We start from the raw sequence: 14,150 nt of genomic DNA on the forward strand, positions 1-14,150 counted from the left end.
TGGCGCACGGGCTTAGTTGCTCCGCGGCATGTGGGATCTTCCTGGAGCAGGGATCGAACCTGTGTCCCGGCATTGGCAGGAGGATTCTTAACTACTGCGCCACCTAGGAAGCCCCATAGCGACTATTATCTTCTAATATACTATATGATAAACTTTTTTTGGTCTGTCCTCATTCACTAAAATGTTCACTGCTATACCCGCTACCTGTCTAGTAGAAATTCTGTGTCTAGAAAAGAACCTTGCATATAGTAGAGGTGCTCAATATGAACTGAATGAATAATTACACCAGTCTAGGATTTATTAATGAAAGAAAAACCACCCTCCTATTTTTCTTGAATAAGAATTGGTCTTCTCACTCTAACTGAATTAATATACCAATGTAGACCACTAAATAAAGCCAGAGAGAAAATACTGGCAGATTTAATGATTAAAGGCCTACAAGATAGAAAAACTGTGGATTAGTTTATCATGTGGGGGAACTGAATTATTCCGTTGGATATCTCAATTCTCTTTTTAAGTTTGAAGAAAATTAAAATAAGAGAAAATTAAGCCTATCATTTGAGTAATATGTGATTTTTAAAAGTACACTACTCAGAACTTTAAAAACTTCTGGTGTACTTGCATATTAGAGGCCCACATTTAAATACACATTCTTTATTTTCTATTGCTCCAGCTTAATAAGGCAGAAATTACTGTTTCACTTCTACATTATTTCTGAAATATCTATATTTTACTTATATGTATGTGCTGCTTCTGTGTGCAATAAAAACAATAGAGATTTTCTAAAATGAGATACATATTATTTACAATGTAAATTCAATTCAGTAATAAGTATGTCATACCTTTTTCCACATGGGTTTTGATCCCAGCTCTTCTCTCTCTGGCTTTCTGGGCCATTTCTCTAAGTTTCTCTTCATGTTTCTCCTTTTCTTTTTGAGCCATCTTTCTCTCTACTTGAGCACGCATTTCCACAGCTTCACGAGCCTGTTAGTGAAGTCAGATGTTAAATAAGACACTATCGGGGATAAAGAATTACAGCTGTCATCTAACTCCCTGATTAAACTCTGGTTTGAAAGAACAGTTATAAACAATTTGAATCTGTTATTGCTGATTAAAACAAAGATTCTTGCTGCAAAAAGTTAACTTGTCTAGATGACATTGCAAAGTCAGCTTTTTCACTCAGGGAAATGTTTTAGTGGTTGAAACTATAGTGACCCCAACCAATCTTGTAAGTCAGTGTTTCACTAATGCTTTCTCAGAAACAATCTAAAAAAAAAAATTAAACAAGATTCCAATAAAGTAATTTTCAATGTCAATATCAGGAACTAGTTATATTTTCAAAATCAATCAGATCAACTCAAGATAAAGCCTTAGTGTAGATGTGCAAGAGATAATTTCCATAAGGGTGCTCACTGTGATACAGAAGATATGCTCTTCTATGTTCTATACATACACCATGATGTATGTAAACTTCAAAGACACATATTAATATCATAATATCAACAGACAGCCAATATTATGAATGCCATTTTCTGTTGCATTCAATACACCGGAATGTTTATTTGTCCTTCGCTGATACTGACCTTTTGGGAGACATCTACATTTAAAACAGAGAAAAATTATGAAACCTAAAAAGAGCAGCTGGCAATCTTTCCAAAATGGGATCAGCCTGGTGAACCATTATTCTGGAATGCTGTGAGGAAGCTGAATCACCTGTGGTGGGGTATGTGTACGAGTCTACAAAGGCTGAGACCAGGTACAGAGCTGCAACCAGCACCTGTCATCTCTGAAACACATACTAACAGCTGAGAGCCTCTTTAGGCACTCAGCAATGTAGCTAAAATAACAGTATCTTAGGTAATTGACAATGAATTTACAAATCATCAAGCATTAAACAACTTAATTGTAACAGACCAACCTTTCGATCAGCAATGTACAGGGCTTCAGCCAGTTTTGCAAAATTTTCATTGATGTGAACTGTCTGCAGTCCTCTTCCATCTGCAGCCAGACGTTTATCTAATGGAATTGTATAACCCTTGCATGAAGGCAGAGAGAAAACACTGGTCACAAAAGAGTGACAACAGAGTCTTTAAAACTAGATTTATATATGTCCATTTTGACAATCATTTAAAGTTCTCTTTCCTTACATTTTTCTTCTCAATTAAGCAATAGCAGGAGCTAACAGAGTGCTTTGTGTGTAAGACTGTTGAAGCACTTTACTTCCATGCCTCATTTAACCTTCACAACAATTCAATAAGACTAGTAACATCATTATTTCCACTTCACAGATAAGGATACTGAGGTAGAGAGCTTAGGTAATGTCCCCAGGGTCATACAGTTAATAAACAGATGAGCTAGGATTTAAACTTGGGCAGTATGATTTCAGAGTGCAAGCTCTGGGAAAACAGATTCTCATGTTAAGATTGTGGATTATAATAAAAGGAAATCACTATCAAATAGCTAAATAATTGTTCATCAAGTAAATGTAACAATCATATGCAGGTAGAACGAATCACTAAAATCATAGCGTCTATAGGTAGCTTAATCTGCTGTACTACTTTCATGACTTGTCAGATTCTTAGAACCCTGTTTTAGTAAATGGAAAAAAGATAAAGTTTGCTAGACAACTAAGATTCTGTGTTTTGAAATTTTGCATCCTATTTCAACAACTCAAGGAATATGCTTGAACATTCATGTAACTTTCAGGCTTAGCCTTGTTTTTCCAGATTTCTGACAAGAGTCCCAAATACTGACCTCTAGTCCATGGTCTTTATTCCTAATAAAAGGAAGTGCTACACAGTCAGCTCAAGATACCTCATAGTAACATACATATTAATCAATCCAAACCAGACCACCCAACAATCTTTTTGTTTCAGTATGAGTGTATAACTTCTTTTTTTTTTTGGCTGTGCTGCACAGCTTGTGGGATCTTAATTCTCGGACCAGCAATTGAACTCAGGCCCTTGCAAGTGAAAGCACAATATTAACCACTGGACCACCGGAGAATTCCCTAACTTCCTTTAAGGAATAATTTATATTTAAACCATGGGTTAAAGTGGCCTTCTTCACCCATCAAAAGCAGAATCATGAAATACTATTTGGGAGAAAAGAGGAAATAGTGATTAGGAAATTTATTCCACATTATTTTACAGATTCTTCATGACTCCTGGAAGCTTTGGTGATTAGTAGATACCCAGGATTTAAATAGTTTATGCATGCATTGTTATAAACAGAAACAAGTAATTAAAAAATTGAAGCAATGAATAGGTGCAAACATTTACTGTTTTGTCATATGATTATTTAAATTGATTTAAATCCTTTCAGAAAGAATTTTAGATATAAATTTGAGTTTTCTAAACAATACTATCTTTCATTGATATGTTACTTTATTTTACTCATTCCTTTTTTATTTTTTATTTTTTTACAATTAACTGCATATATATATATATATATATATATTTTTTTTTTTTTTTTTTTTTTTTTTTTTTGAGATCAAGCCGCTTTATTGAGGGGACTCAGGGGAGGGTCGCAAGGCCGGGAGGACAATGGGATCCGACGTCCTTCTTCTGGCGGGGGCCTCCCCGGCTTCGCAGTCGCTGAAAGCTAACTGCATATATTTAGAGTGTACAATTTGGTATTCCAATCTCCCAATTCATTCCCTGCCCCCAACCCTCCCTGCTTTCCCCACTTGGTGTCCAAATGTTTGTTCTCTACATCTGTGTCTCTATTTCTGCCTTGCAAACTGGTTGATTTGTACCATTTTTCTGTAGTCCATATATATGTGTTAATATACGATATTTGTTTTTCTCTTTCTGACTCACTTCACTCTGTATGGTAGTCTCTAGGTCCATTCATGTCTCTACAAATGTCCCAGTTTCATTGCTTTTACAGCTGAGTAATATTCCATTGTATCTATGTACCACATCTTCTTTATCCATTCATCTGTTGATGGACATTTAGGCTGCTTCCATGTCCTGGCTATTGTAAATAGTGCTGCAAGGAACCCTGGAGTGCATATGTCTTTTTGAATTATGGTGTTCTCTGGGTATATGCCCAGCAGTGGGATTGCTGGGTCATACAGTAGTTCTATTTTTAGTTTTGCAAGGAACCTCCATACTGTTCTCCATAGTGGCTGTATCAATTTACATTCCCACCAGCAGTGCAAGAGCATTCCCTTTTCTCCACACCCTCTCCAGCATTTACTGTTTGTCGATTTTCTGATGATGCCCATTCGAACCAGTGTGAGGTGATACCTCATTGTCGTTTTGATTTGCATTTCTCTAACAATTAGTGATGTTGAGCAGCTTTTCATGTGCCTCTTGGCCATCTGTATGTCTTTTTTGGAGAAATGCCTATTTAGGTCTTCTGCCCATTTTTGGATTGGGTTGTTTGTTTTTTTTACCCATTCCTTCTTTATGTACTTCCGATAACTACAATTTAGTAGGAGAATCTACATGGTATTCATGTGCGTGGCATACTAACATTTTTATTACACTAAAATAAAAAGAGAAAAGTCACATAAGTTTGGTGTTCCTTCCTGAAAATCTTCAGCTAAATGAGATGCTGAGGTTTCAACTAAAGGCTGAAGGTCCTTCCTTGGTGTTTTCCAGGAGGTTCTAATACCAAGAGACTGATTTTATGACAAGTTAATTACCTTCGCATTTTTCCAGTTTGAAATACAGGGAGGAATCTTCCACTCTTGTTGTTCCTTCACGGTCATCTAAATTGAGAAAAGAGAGGAAGAAGAGACATTTTTAGATTTATAGTCTATCTAGCTAAAAACCTAAGTGCAATCTTTCTCTTCAAAGACATCTCAATATACACTGACATATGGACGGATTTAGTCAAAGGTCCTAATTCCATTTGTTTGGTGGCACTATATACTATGTTCCCATATCATGGATTCTAGTAATAACTTTAATATAAAAAATGGAAGATAATCTATAAATTATTTTTGACAGTTATAAATGCTAGTTAGTATTTTTACCTATTTAAACTGATGTGAATTCTTTCAGATGAAAACTTGTTCTTTTAGTTGGGTAATAAAATATATCTAAAAAAAGCCACTTGGACTATCAATCACAGACCTAATGATCCCAGGTACTTACTTCCTATAACTAAGATAACATCCTTCTTGTCAAATAGCAGACCCTTTTCATTCCATTAAAAGCAGCGGTTAGATTAATAATAATAAAACTAAAAGCTAACATTTTACATACATTCTCATAGGCACTTTGGAACTACATGTTATAGTCTTGAGTGGGTCCCTATTTGATCTTGAAAAACAAATTAAAGAATCAAAAAGTGTGGTGAAATGTAACTTTACAGGCCTCTAGACTTTATTCTATGGGAGGTTATTTAAAAAATTAGTAATCAAGAGTACAAAAAGATTTTAGACTAGAGAAAAGATTACCTTTCGGCTAGGAGAATGCATGACAGGTGCAGGAGGAGAAGGTGGTCCCCGGGGAATTTTCTTATTAATCCTGAAGGACAGAGCAAAGCACAACCAGAGTGATATACATTTTTCTTTTTTAGTTAATATGTCAAGTCTCCTCTCATTTCTTATTATGTAAAGCTTCAGATACAAAAACAGAGAGGTATAACAAATATCCATCTATTATATCACAATGCATTGAGAGGCTAGAACTGATGTATTCAATTAAGAACGTGGAGATTATGACCTGCTGAATAAGGGGCACAAGCCACCCATATGGGGTCTGTAGATAGCTCTCTCAGCATCCAAGCTCCCACTCTGGGGAAGTGAAACCCACTGGGTTGTTTCAATTAAAGGTGCAGTTTTAATACACCCACAAAAGAAAGTAGAGTCACAAGGTTTATTATTACTTACAGATGCCAGAAGTGAGGAGTAGGGGGTGGGGAAAGAACTAGAAGGACAATCTTCTGTCCTAGGCCACAAATGAGCAGGAGACAGAGAGCAGGGTAGCAATACCTATTACTCACAAGGTAGTTGGAGCAGCGGATACTAACTTTTCCTGGTTATAGTCATCCCTTCCTTGGTATCTGAGGAGGATTGGTTCCTGGACACCCAAGGATACCAAGAGCTGTGAACACTCAAGTCCCTTATACAAAATGGTGTGGTATTTGTATATAACCTACACACATCCTCCCATATACTTTAAATCATTTATAGGTTACTTATAATACTTAATACAATGTAAATGTTATATAAATAGTTGTGGTGGGTGTGGCAAAGAAAGTTTTGCTTTTGAGAACTTTCTGGAATTTTTTTTCTTGATTTTTTTTTTCTAATTATTATTCTTTTGGCCATGCCACCGGGCATTTGGGATCTTAGTTCCCTGACCAGGGATTGAGCCCATACCCCCTGCAGTGGAAACACTAGACCTCCAGGAAAATCCCTCCTGAATATTTTTGATCCGAGGTTGGTTGAATCCACGAATATAGAACCTGCAGATAGGAAGGGCCAATTATATTTTAAAAGGTTCCCTGGGAAAGGAAAAGTGGGAACTTATGACCGGCATCCTAAATGCAAGCCCAAATCTAAATGTTCAGTCTCTAGGTGTGAGTAGGGTTATCATACTGAAAAATGCCTAGGCTAATCAGGAAAAAAAAAAGTTGTTTTTCTCAAAAGTTGTTTTTCTCATCACAACCACTCAGCTTCAACAATTATTAAAACAGCCAACTCTGTCATCATCACTACCCACTTCACCTCCACAATATTATCATCATTTTGTTGAGTAACATATTTTTGCCTTCTTAAAAAACAGCTTTATTTAGGTATAACTAATGTACAATTAACTAAAAAGTATACAATCTGATTAACTTATGACACAAGTAAATACCTGTGAAACCATCGTCACAATCAAAACAGTGAACATACCCATCACTTCCAAAAGTCTCTGCATGCCCCTCTGCCTATCCCTCTTTTTCCTCTCATCGCCTAGCCATACTCCCTCCTTCTCTGCAGGCAACCACTGATCTACCTCCTGTCATCATAGATCAGTTTGCATTTTCTAGAGTTATATATAAAAGGACTCATACAGCACGTACTTGTTTTTGTCTGGGTTCTTTCAATCAGCATACTTATTTTGAGATTCACTCATGTTACTGCACGTATTAAAGTTTATTCCTTTTTATTGCTCAATAGCATTCCACGTATAGATGTACCACAATTTGTTTATCCATCTACGTGTTGATGGACATTTTCCTCCTTTCATCTTTTTTAAGAATAGTGGTTCCTTCTCATGAAACTACCTACTTACTTGAACCTTGGAGGCTCCATTGGATCTTTCTGCATTTCCACCATCCGAATAACTCTCTGTTTAGCTCCAGAGTTGAAAGCCACTCCTTGTTGAGATGGTGTGTATCTGAAGAATGTAAGTGAAACTAAAGATGTAACTAATTCAAGTTTTCAATAGGTATTTTTCTTCTATTACAATCCTAAGCTGGATTACCTTGTCAATTTCCATCACAAAGTATTAATGGAAAACTGCAACAATATTTAGGCAGAGCAGAGAGCAACAGAGATGAGAACTAACAGCAACTGTGAGTTATAAGCAAAATGTAAACTATAGTTGTATTAGTTTGCAAACAATCCATCACAGTCCATTTTGAACCAGGGAAGGCACAGTGTTCAATTTCATAGATAAGAGGTCTAGAAAATAGCACTGATTTGGTAAGTCTGCATTTGAAGAAAAATGCCCCAAAATATCCTCAGCAAGCAACTTACAGTTAGTAGTTTTTGATTAATTATAGGCTATAAAACAGAAAGGATAATGGCAGCAGCCCTACCAGCTCTGAATTTTCCCTTAATATCTATATGTGAATCATCTTTTCACATATTTAGTTGAGTGAAATCCCTCAAAATTTAGAAGTATTATAAGGATAGCTATTATTATATAAATGATGTGAATATATTATTATTTATAGTATACTTATATTAAATAATTATAATAGTACTGTATCATATAATATTTCCAATATATTATTATATAGCTATTACATACATATTATATAAAAATGGAAAACTATAATCACTGTGGTATGCATCATGACTCTATGTAATAGTTAATTTCCAAAAACAAAAAACATGTTTTCAAAATAGCATGATAGCTAATATCTTAAAAGCAGATATTTTTAAAAATTCTGCTTTCAACTGTCTGCATGAAGAGTCAACAGGCTTCAAGTCATTATTCAAAAAATTGCATTTACAATTGTGACTAAAGATAGTGAAAGAATACCAGGACCCCCAACTCCAATCACTTCCAACATGAAACTAAAACCTCCAGGCATGACTCATACCGGATATACTGAGCAGGAGCCAGTTTATCAGCTGCTCGGACTGGCATGGCTGCAGCAACCTTCTGCGATACAGATTTTTCTAAGGCTACCCTTGTCTTTTCTGTTATCTGAAATAAGAAACACGACATTGAGTGGCTGGAAAGTTAATAAAGATGTAAACAGTCATCTAGAATAATTACATATATCAATTCTAAGTTACCTCTTTAATGGCTTCCTCATCAGGTCTCTGCAGGTCTGGGTCATCCGCATTCATGACTTCCTTGGGAACCAGGTCAGTGTACTTGCTATAAATGACCTAAAGTGTTCAAACACAAGCAGGCTTAAGAAAAGCAAAGAATGAAGAGAAGCAACCTCATTAAGTCATTTTAGAAGTCAAAATGTCCTCTCAGCACACTTATAAATTTAGGACACAGATTTTGTCTTTCAGATTTTAAAACCAAGGAAGCTTAAAATATATACACAAATTGCTGCCCTGGCTATAAAAGTTAATAATTTTCCTCTGACCTCATGCATTTAAATTATTTGAGATCTTCTAATCAAGTCAGTATCCAAATAAACTGTGCCAACAAAATCTTATGCATCAGTGATCCCTATTTTTGAGGCTCACTAGGACTTGAAATTAATGATGATATAAATCGCCTATAGCACCACTATCTTGGATTACAAGCTCACTGAAATTTAAGTCAGGTTACTGAATAATATCCAAATTCAGTGGGCCTAAAAAATTTCACTGACCTCACCCTACTTATGTTTGCCTTTTATGGCATCAACTCTATTCATAAACTAAGAAAATGAACATATATGCCATGGTCAAAAAAGCCAGAACACTTCCTTCAATGAAAAAAAAGATTCTATACAAACACCTTATTTTACACTCATTATCCAAATTTAGGGACTGTTATCTGATTGGCAAGTCTCTGCCAAACAGAGTATTACTGACTTTCATGTCCATCTATACCTCTTGAGTATTTCTATAAAAACTTACATGGCAAATTTTAGAGAAAAATAGAGGTACTAGAAATTTAACAAATAAGCAGCATTCTAGGTTTTGCTGCTTGAGTTAGGAATTCTTTGACACACAAAGAGAAAGGACAACTTATAAATATGAAAGAAAACCAAATTCCTGGGCACTTGAGATCTTTAAAAATTTTCTGCAGAAGAAAATGTTTACTACTGTAAGTCAAGGTCTTTTTTTTCCCCACCCCTGGCGGTGCTGCGTGCCATGTGGGATCTTAGTTTCCTGACCAGGGGTGGAACTTGCGCCCCCTGCCTTGGAAGCGTGGAGTCTCAACCACTGGACCCTAACAGGGAAGTCCTGTAAGTCAGTCATATCAATAATTGCATTCTAAAATGACATTCCTTAAAATAGCTTAAAGCAAATGCATGCTATTGCTAATTTCTCACTCCAAACAACAGAGCTAAAAACCATAATAGCCTATATGACCTGACCTGGCTTTGCCTACAAGCTTCAATCTTCCCCTGTACCTTGAGCTCCTTCATTCATTATGCTTCAGTCATATGGACTCTTCTGTCTGTTGAACACAACTTGCTTTCCCCCAATTCTGGGACTTTATACAGTATTGCTCCCAGTTCTCCAAGGAGGTTCTCAACCTGAGTCTTGGTTCAAAGGTCATGCATGCAAGGTTGAGGCCTCCTATGACTACCCTCACTAAAGAAGCAACCCCTCCCCACTGAATCATTCAGTGTCACAGAACTGTGTTTACTATTTTCAAAGCACTGCTCACAGTATGAAATTATTATCTATTTTAAATCTTTATCTGTCTTCCCTATTAAAGTACTAACAATAATAATTATAATAGCTAACATTTATTAAGCATTTATTTTGTGCCACTGTTCTTTTTCTTTATATATATATAAACTAACTTAACTTTCATATCAACCCTATGAGGGGTGCATGATGATTATACGTATATTACTGATGAGGAATCTCTTATTCATTAAAGTATCTCCACTGCTTATAACAATGCCTGGTCCACAGGAGGCATTTAGTCAATAGTTTTTGTACAAATGAATAAATGTATGACTTTCAGAGATGCTCTAGTCTATGCTAAAGGTACATACTGGGCCCGCACAATGTTCTATATAAGCTGTTGATTTCCTGGAAAAACTGTATCATGACTATAGATCGAAATCTCGAGCTTGTTTTTCTCACGAAAGAGAAAAGGGATCAGATAAAAAGTGTAGATAATTTACCACAAAACATGTCTATCAACATGAGAGCTACTAGGGTCACCATCCTCTCAGTGTTCATTTTTGTTTGTTTGTTTGTTTTCAGATCTTTATTGGAGTACAGTTGCTTTACAATGTTGTGTTAGTTTCTGCTGTACAACAAAGTGAATCAGCTGTATATATCCCCATATCCCCTCCCTCTTGAGTTTCCCTCCCACTCTCTATCCCACCCCTCTAGGTCATCACCAAGCACCAAGTTTCTCTCCCTGCGCTATGCAGCCGCTTCCCACTAGCCATCCATTTTACATTTGGTAGTGTATATATGTCAATATATCTCACTTCGTCCCAGCTTCCCCTTCTCCCACCTCCCCGTGTCCTCAAGTCCATTCTCTACATCTGGGTCTTTATTTTTGCTCTGCCACTAGGTTCATCGGTACCATTTTTTTGGATTCCATATATATGTGTTAGCATATGGTTTTTGCTTTTCTCTCTCTGACTTATTTAGAGTGTTCATTTTGGAAGGGACTCTAAAGCTCACTCTAGTGAGAAAGCAAGGCTCAGTGCATTAAGATCACATAGCTAGTAACTGACCTCAAAAGTCTTACTTCTTTTCAGGATGGAAAAATCTATACCATAAGAATTAAAAGTTATATAACAATCTCTAGAAAATAATACCAAGACTATGAAGAGTTAATTACTTTTACACAGCAATCACTACAGGAAGGGATTCTAAGTAAATGGCTCCCTGGTAGTCATACATGCTCAACAAAAAGTCTCAATACTAATTTAGCATACAAGAGTCATTTGCTGCTTCTTATTTGGGTATTCCAAAGTTAATAACCCTTTAAATGAGCATCAATAAGATTCTAGCATCTCACAAAGCTGAGTGAAGGACATTTGAAGAGCAAGATTCCTCCATGGTAATTAACTATAAAACCCCCAATTTTTATTGCCTGAGAAGCAAATGTGCTGAAGAAACTCAGTATATCTCAGGAGGCAAAGGGGCTGGGGAGGATTATCTGAAAAATACAATATACTTTCGAGGTATCAGGAGCACAAATGAGCTTTGTGAACAAGATAAAGTAATAACTCATCTGTGAAACAGAATTTTTTAATTACTGAAAACTGGCAAAGGACTGGACTGACTAAAAGGATAAGCTTGTCAAAATATCTACCACTTCAGAGGTAGAAAGAAAATGCTATCTTCAGGCATATATAGTTTGTGAAATCATATGAACAAGGCAATAACATACAATTTATCTTGGGGTTAAAGTTGTTTGGAGTTTTTTTTTGTGGGGAGGAGAGTTGAAGGCATTCTTTTAGGTAATATAATGTATGTAACATTTCCTATGTAACTATTTCAGATGGAAAAATGTAAACACCAGACTTTTTATTTCAAAATTTATGAGTGAAGTCAAAATTGCGGGAAAAAAAAAAAAGCATTTAGTTCTATTGAGATTTATTTAAATTTTTTTTCTCCTTTCCAATTTTGTATTACTATTAAGTCTTGTACACAGTACTTATATTTAGAGAGATAAATGGCCTTAGACTTGCCCTAGAATATTATCCCTTGGAACCTTGCCTTGTTCACTTCTTATACCTATGGCTAGCATTTTCCATTCTTACTCTTTCGCTATTAATATTTCAGTGAGAAGTCCGTGGTTTCTGAAGAATATCAGATCCCTCTGATACAAATTAGAAACCACTGCAATATAGTGCAAATTCAATAATCCAATAAACCATTTTCATCCTATGTCAAGGACCCTGCATATCAGCATTCTGAATGATAATGAATCCTTTTAAAGTCTCATTTTGTACACTTAGCAGCCAATTCCTACTTCTAAAACAGGAAAATCAGTGGTTTTAACACAGGCAATGCTAATACCTCCAACTCCCCTCCCAGGGCCTTTGAAAATATGTGAGGTGTTCTTGGTTAAAACAACGACAGGGGTGCAGATGGGGGCACTACCGGCATTTAATAGGTAGTGCCAGTTATGTTAAACATACAATGCTCAAGACAGTCCCAAACAATCAAGAAGTGTTCTCCTCCTCCAAATGCCAGCGCATAATGTTGAATTACTAAATGCATTAAAAAACTTCATGTATTAATCCACCCACTTTAAAAAAAATTTAAGAACACATTAATTAAATTTGTGTAAGGAATTCAAATTTGTGTAAGGGTATAAAGTCCAGCAAGGAAACATATTCATCATAAACAATGTTAGAATATTCCAGGTAGTCACTCTATTCAGTATCTTTCTTCTCAACTCATTGAATGCTGTACTCTTTTTTTTTAAAATCTTCATTGTGGTTATTTATTATTATTTTTTAAAGCAGTTTTGGAAGCAGTTTTCAGAGCTGTCTCAGGTTCACAGCAAAATTAAGAGGTTGTAAAGAGATTTCCTATATACCCCCCACCCCTACACATGTATAGCTTCCCCATTAGAGTTAGGGTTAGTATGAACCTGAGAGTGGTACTCCTATAAACTACTAGTCTAGGGTTCATTTCCAGTGGCTGCATTATAGACAAACATGTATAATGAACAATACTTTAGAGACCTTATGTAGCCAGAATACTGAAATCTAAAAATAAACAGTTCAGTTTTAACATTCCTACTCTACTTTCAATACAAAAGAATCACCAATATACATGTAAAATGGGCTAAAACTGTATTTCATTCAAAATTACACAACCTGTCAATGTCCAATTATTGTCCTAAAATGTTGCTTTTTCCTAATAAATGAGAGGAGAGGTAGCACATACCAATAAAGCATAGTTATTATGCAAAAGGAGATATGTACCAAAACAAAGGCAAGTGAAGGCCTTCATGGCACAGGGTAAATTTCCAGTATACGCCCTGTATGTATAGGCACCTATTTTTCCTTTTGCAGGAGTGGACTGTGCTTCCTTAGTGGCTTCAGGAAAAGCGGTTTTCTGTTATCCAATAAATACTGCTATAATACCTCCAACAAACACTTCTGAATGCCTATGTGTCAAGCTGTAAGGCACTAAGTTATGTGCCAAAAAAGGAAAATAAAAAGATATAATCTCTGTACTCAAGGAGCTTACAGTCAAGTGACATAGAACATTATTAGTGAATAGATAATTACAACAAAAGGTGATGACTGCTACTATACAGTAAACACAGGGGACAGGGAGGAAGGATATCCACCTAGCCAGGAAGGATCAGGGAGAATATCCTAGAATAGTGAAGAGCTATTTGAAAGCAATAGAATTTACCCAGAGAAAATAGGGAGAGGGCTTTCTCCAGCACATGAGGGCACCAAGGGGAAGCTCCCAAGGTAAGACAGGATGGGCCATCACAGGGGAGCTGCAAGAAGTTCCTCTTAGCAGATATTTACAGGGAATGCCTGAAAGTTTCCTCTTCTTTAACAAACACCTGCAATGGTGATTATTTTGTATTGAAAATAAACAGAATGGCTAAAACTGGACTTTTTATTTTTGGATTTCAGTATTCTGGTCATGAAAGTTGATGCTAGGCTAAAAAGGTAAGCAAGAGGCCAAGAGTGCCATAAGGTGCTTGGCTGGTTCTAATCCTAACGGCTATGGAAAGATTTTAAGCGTGCACACTTGTGTTTATGTGGGGGAGAGAGAGAGAAACAGAAAAACATGAAGGACTGCTTTTTCAGGCAGGCAAGACAAATGCCAAGGAGATGAG

At 36.2% G+C, this 14,150-nt stretch overlaps 1 protein-coding gene across 1 annotated transcript in view; it reads right to left on the reverse strand.

Annotated features, from left to right (window-relative positions):
• SNW1 (SNW domain containing 1) overlaps positions 1 to 14,150 on the reverse strand; it is a 30,672-nt gene that overhangs the window by 6,671 nt on the left and 9,851 nt on the right. Inside the window, exons 4-10 of the mRNA XM_057731529.1 lie at positions 8,480 to 8,575; positions 8,281 to 8,387; positions 7,242 to 7,346; positions 5,414 to 5,483; positions 4,655 to 4,720; positions 1,919 to 2,035; positions 843 to 984 (exon numbers count right to left, since the gene is read on the reverse strand). Coding sequence (XP_057587512.1) covers positions 843 to 984; positions 1,919 to 2,035; positions 4,655 to 4,720; positions 5,414 to 5,483; positions 7,242 to 7,346; positions 8,281 to 8,387; positions 8,480 to 8,575 — 703 coding nt within the window. The remainder of the gene's footprint in view (positions 1 to 842; positions 985 to 1,918; positions 2,036 to 4,654; positions 4,721 to 5,413; positions 5,484 to 7,241; positions 7,347 to 8,280; positions 8,388 to 8,479; positions 8,576 to 14,150) is intronic.

The sequence above is a fragment of the Hippopotamus amphibius genome, chromosome 4, assembly GCF_030028045.1.
Source record: "Hippopotamus amphibius kiboko isolate mHipAmp2 chromosome 4, mHipAmp2.hap2, whole genome shotgun sequence".
In the NCBI taxonomy this organism is placed as follows: Eukaryota; Metazoa; Chordata; class Mammalia; order Artiodactyla; family Hippopotamidae; genus Hippopotamus; species Hippopotamus amphibius.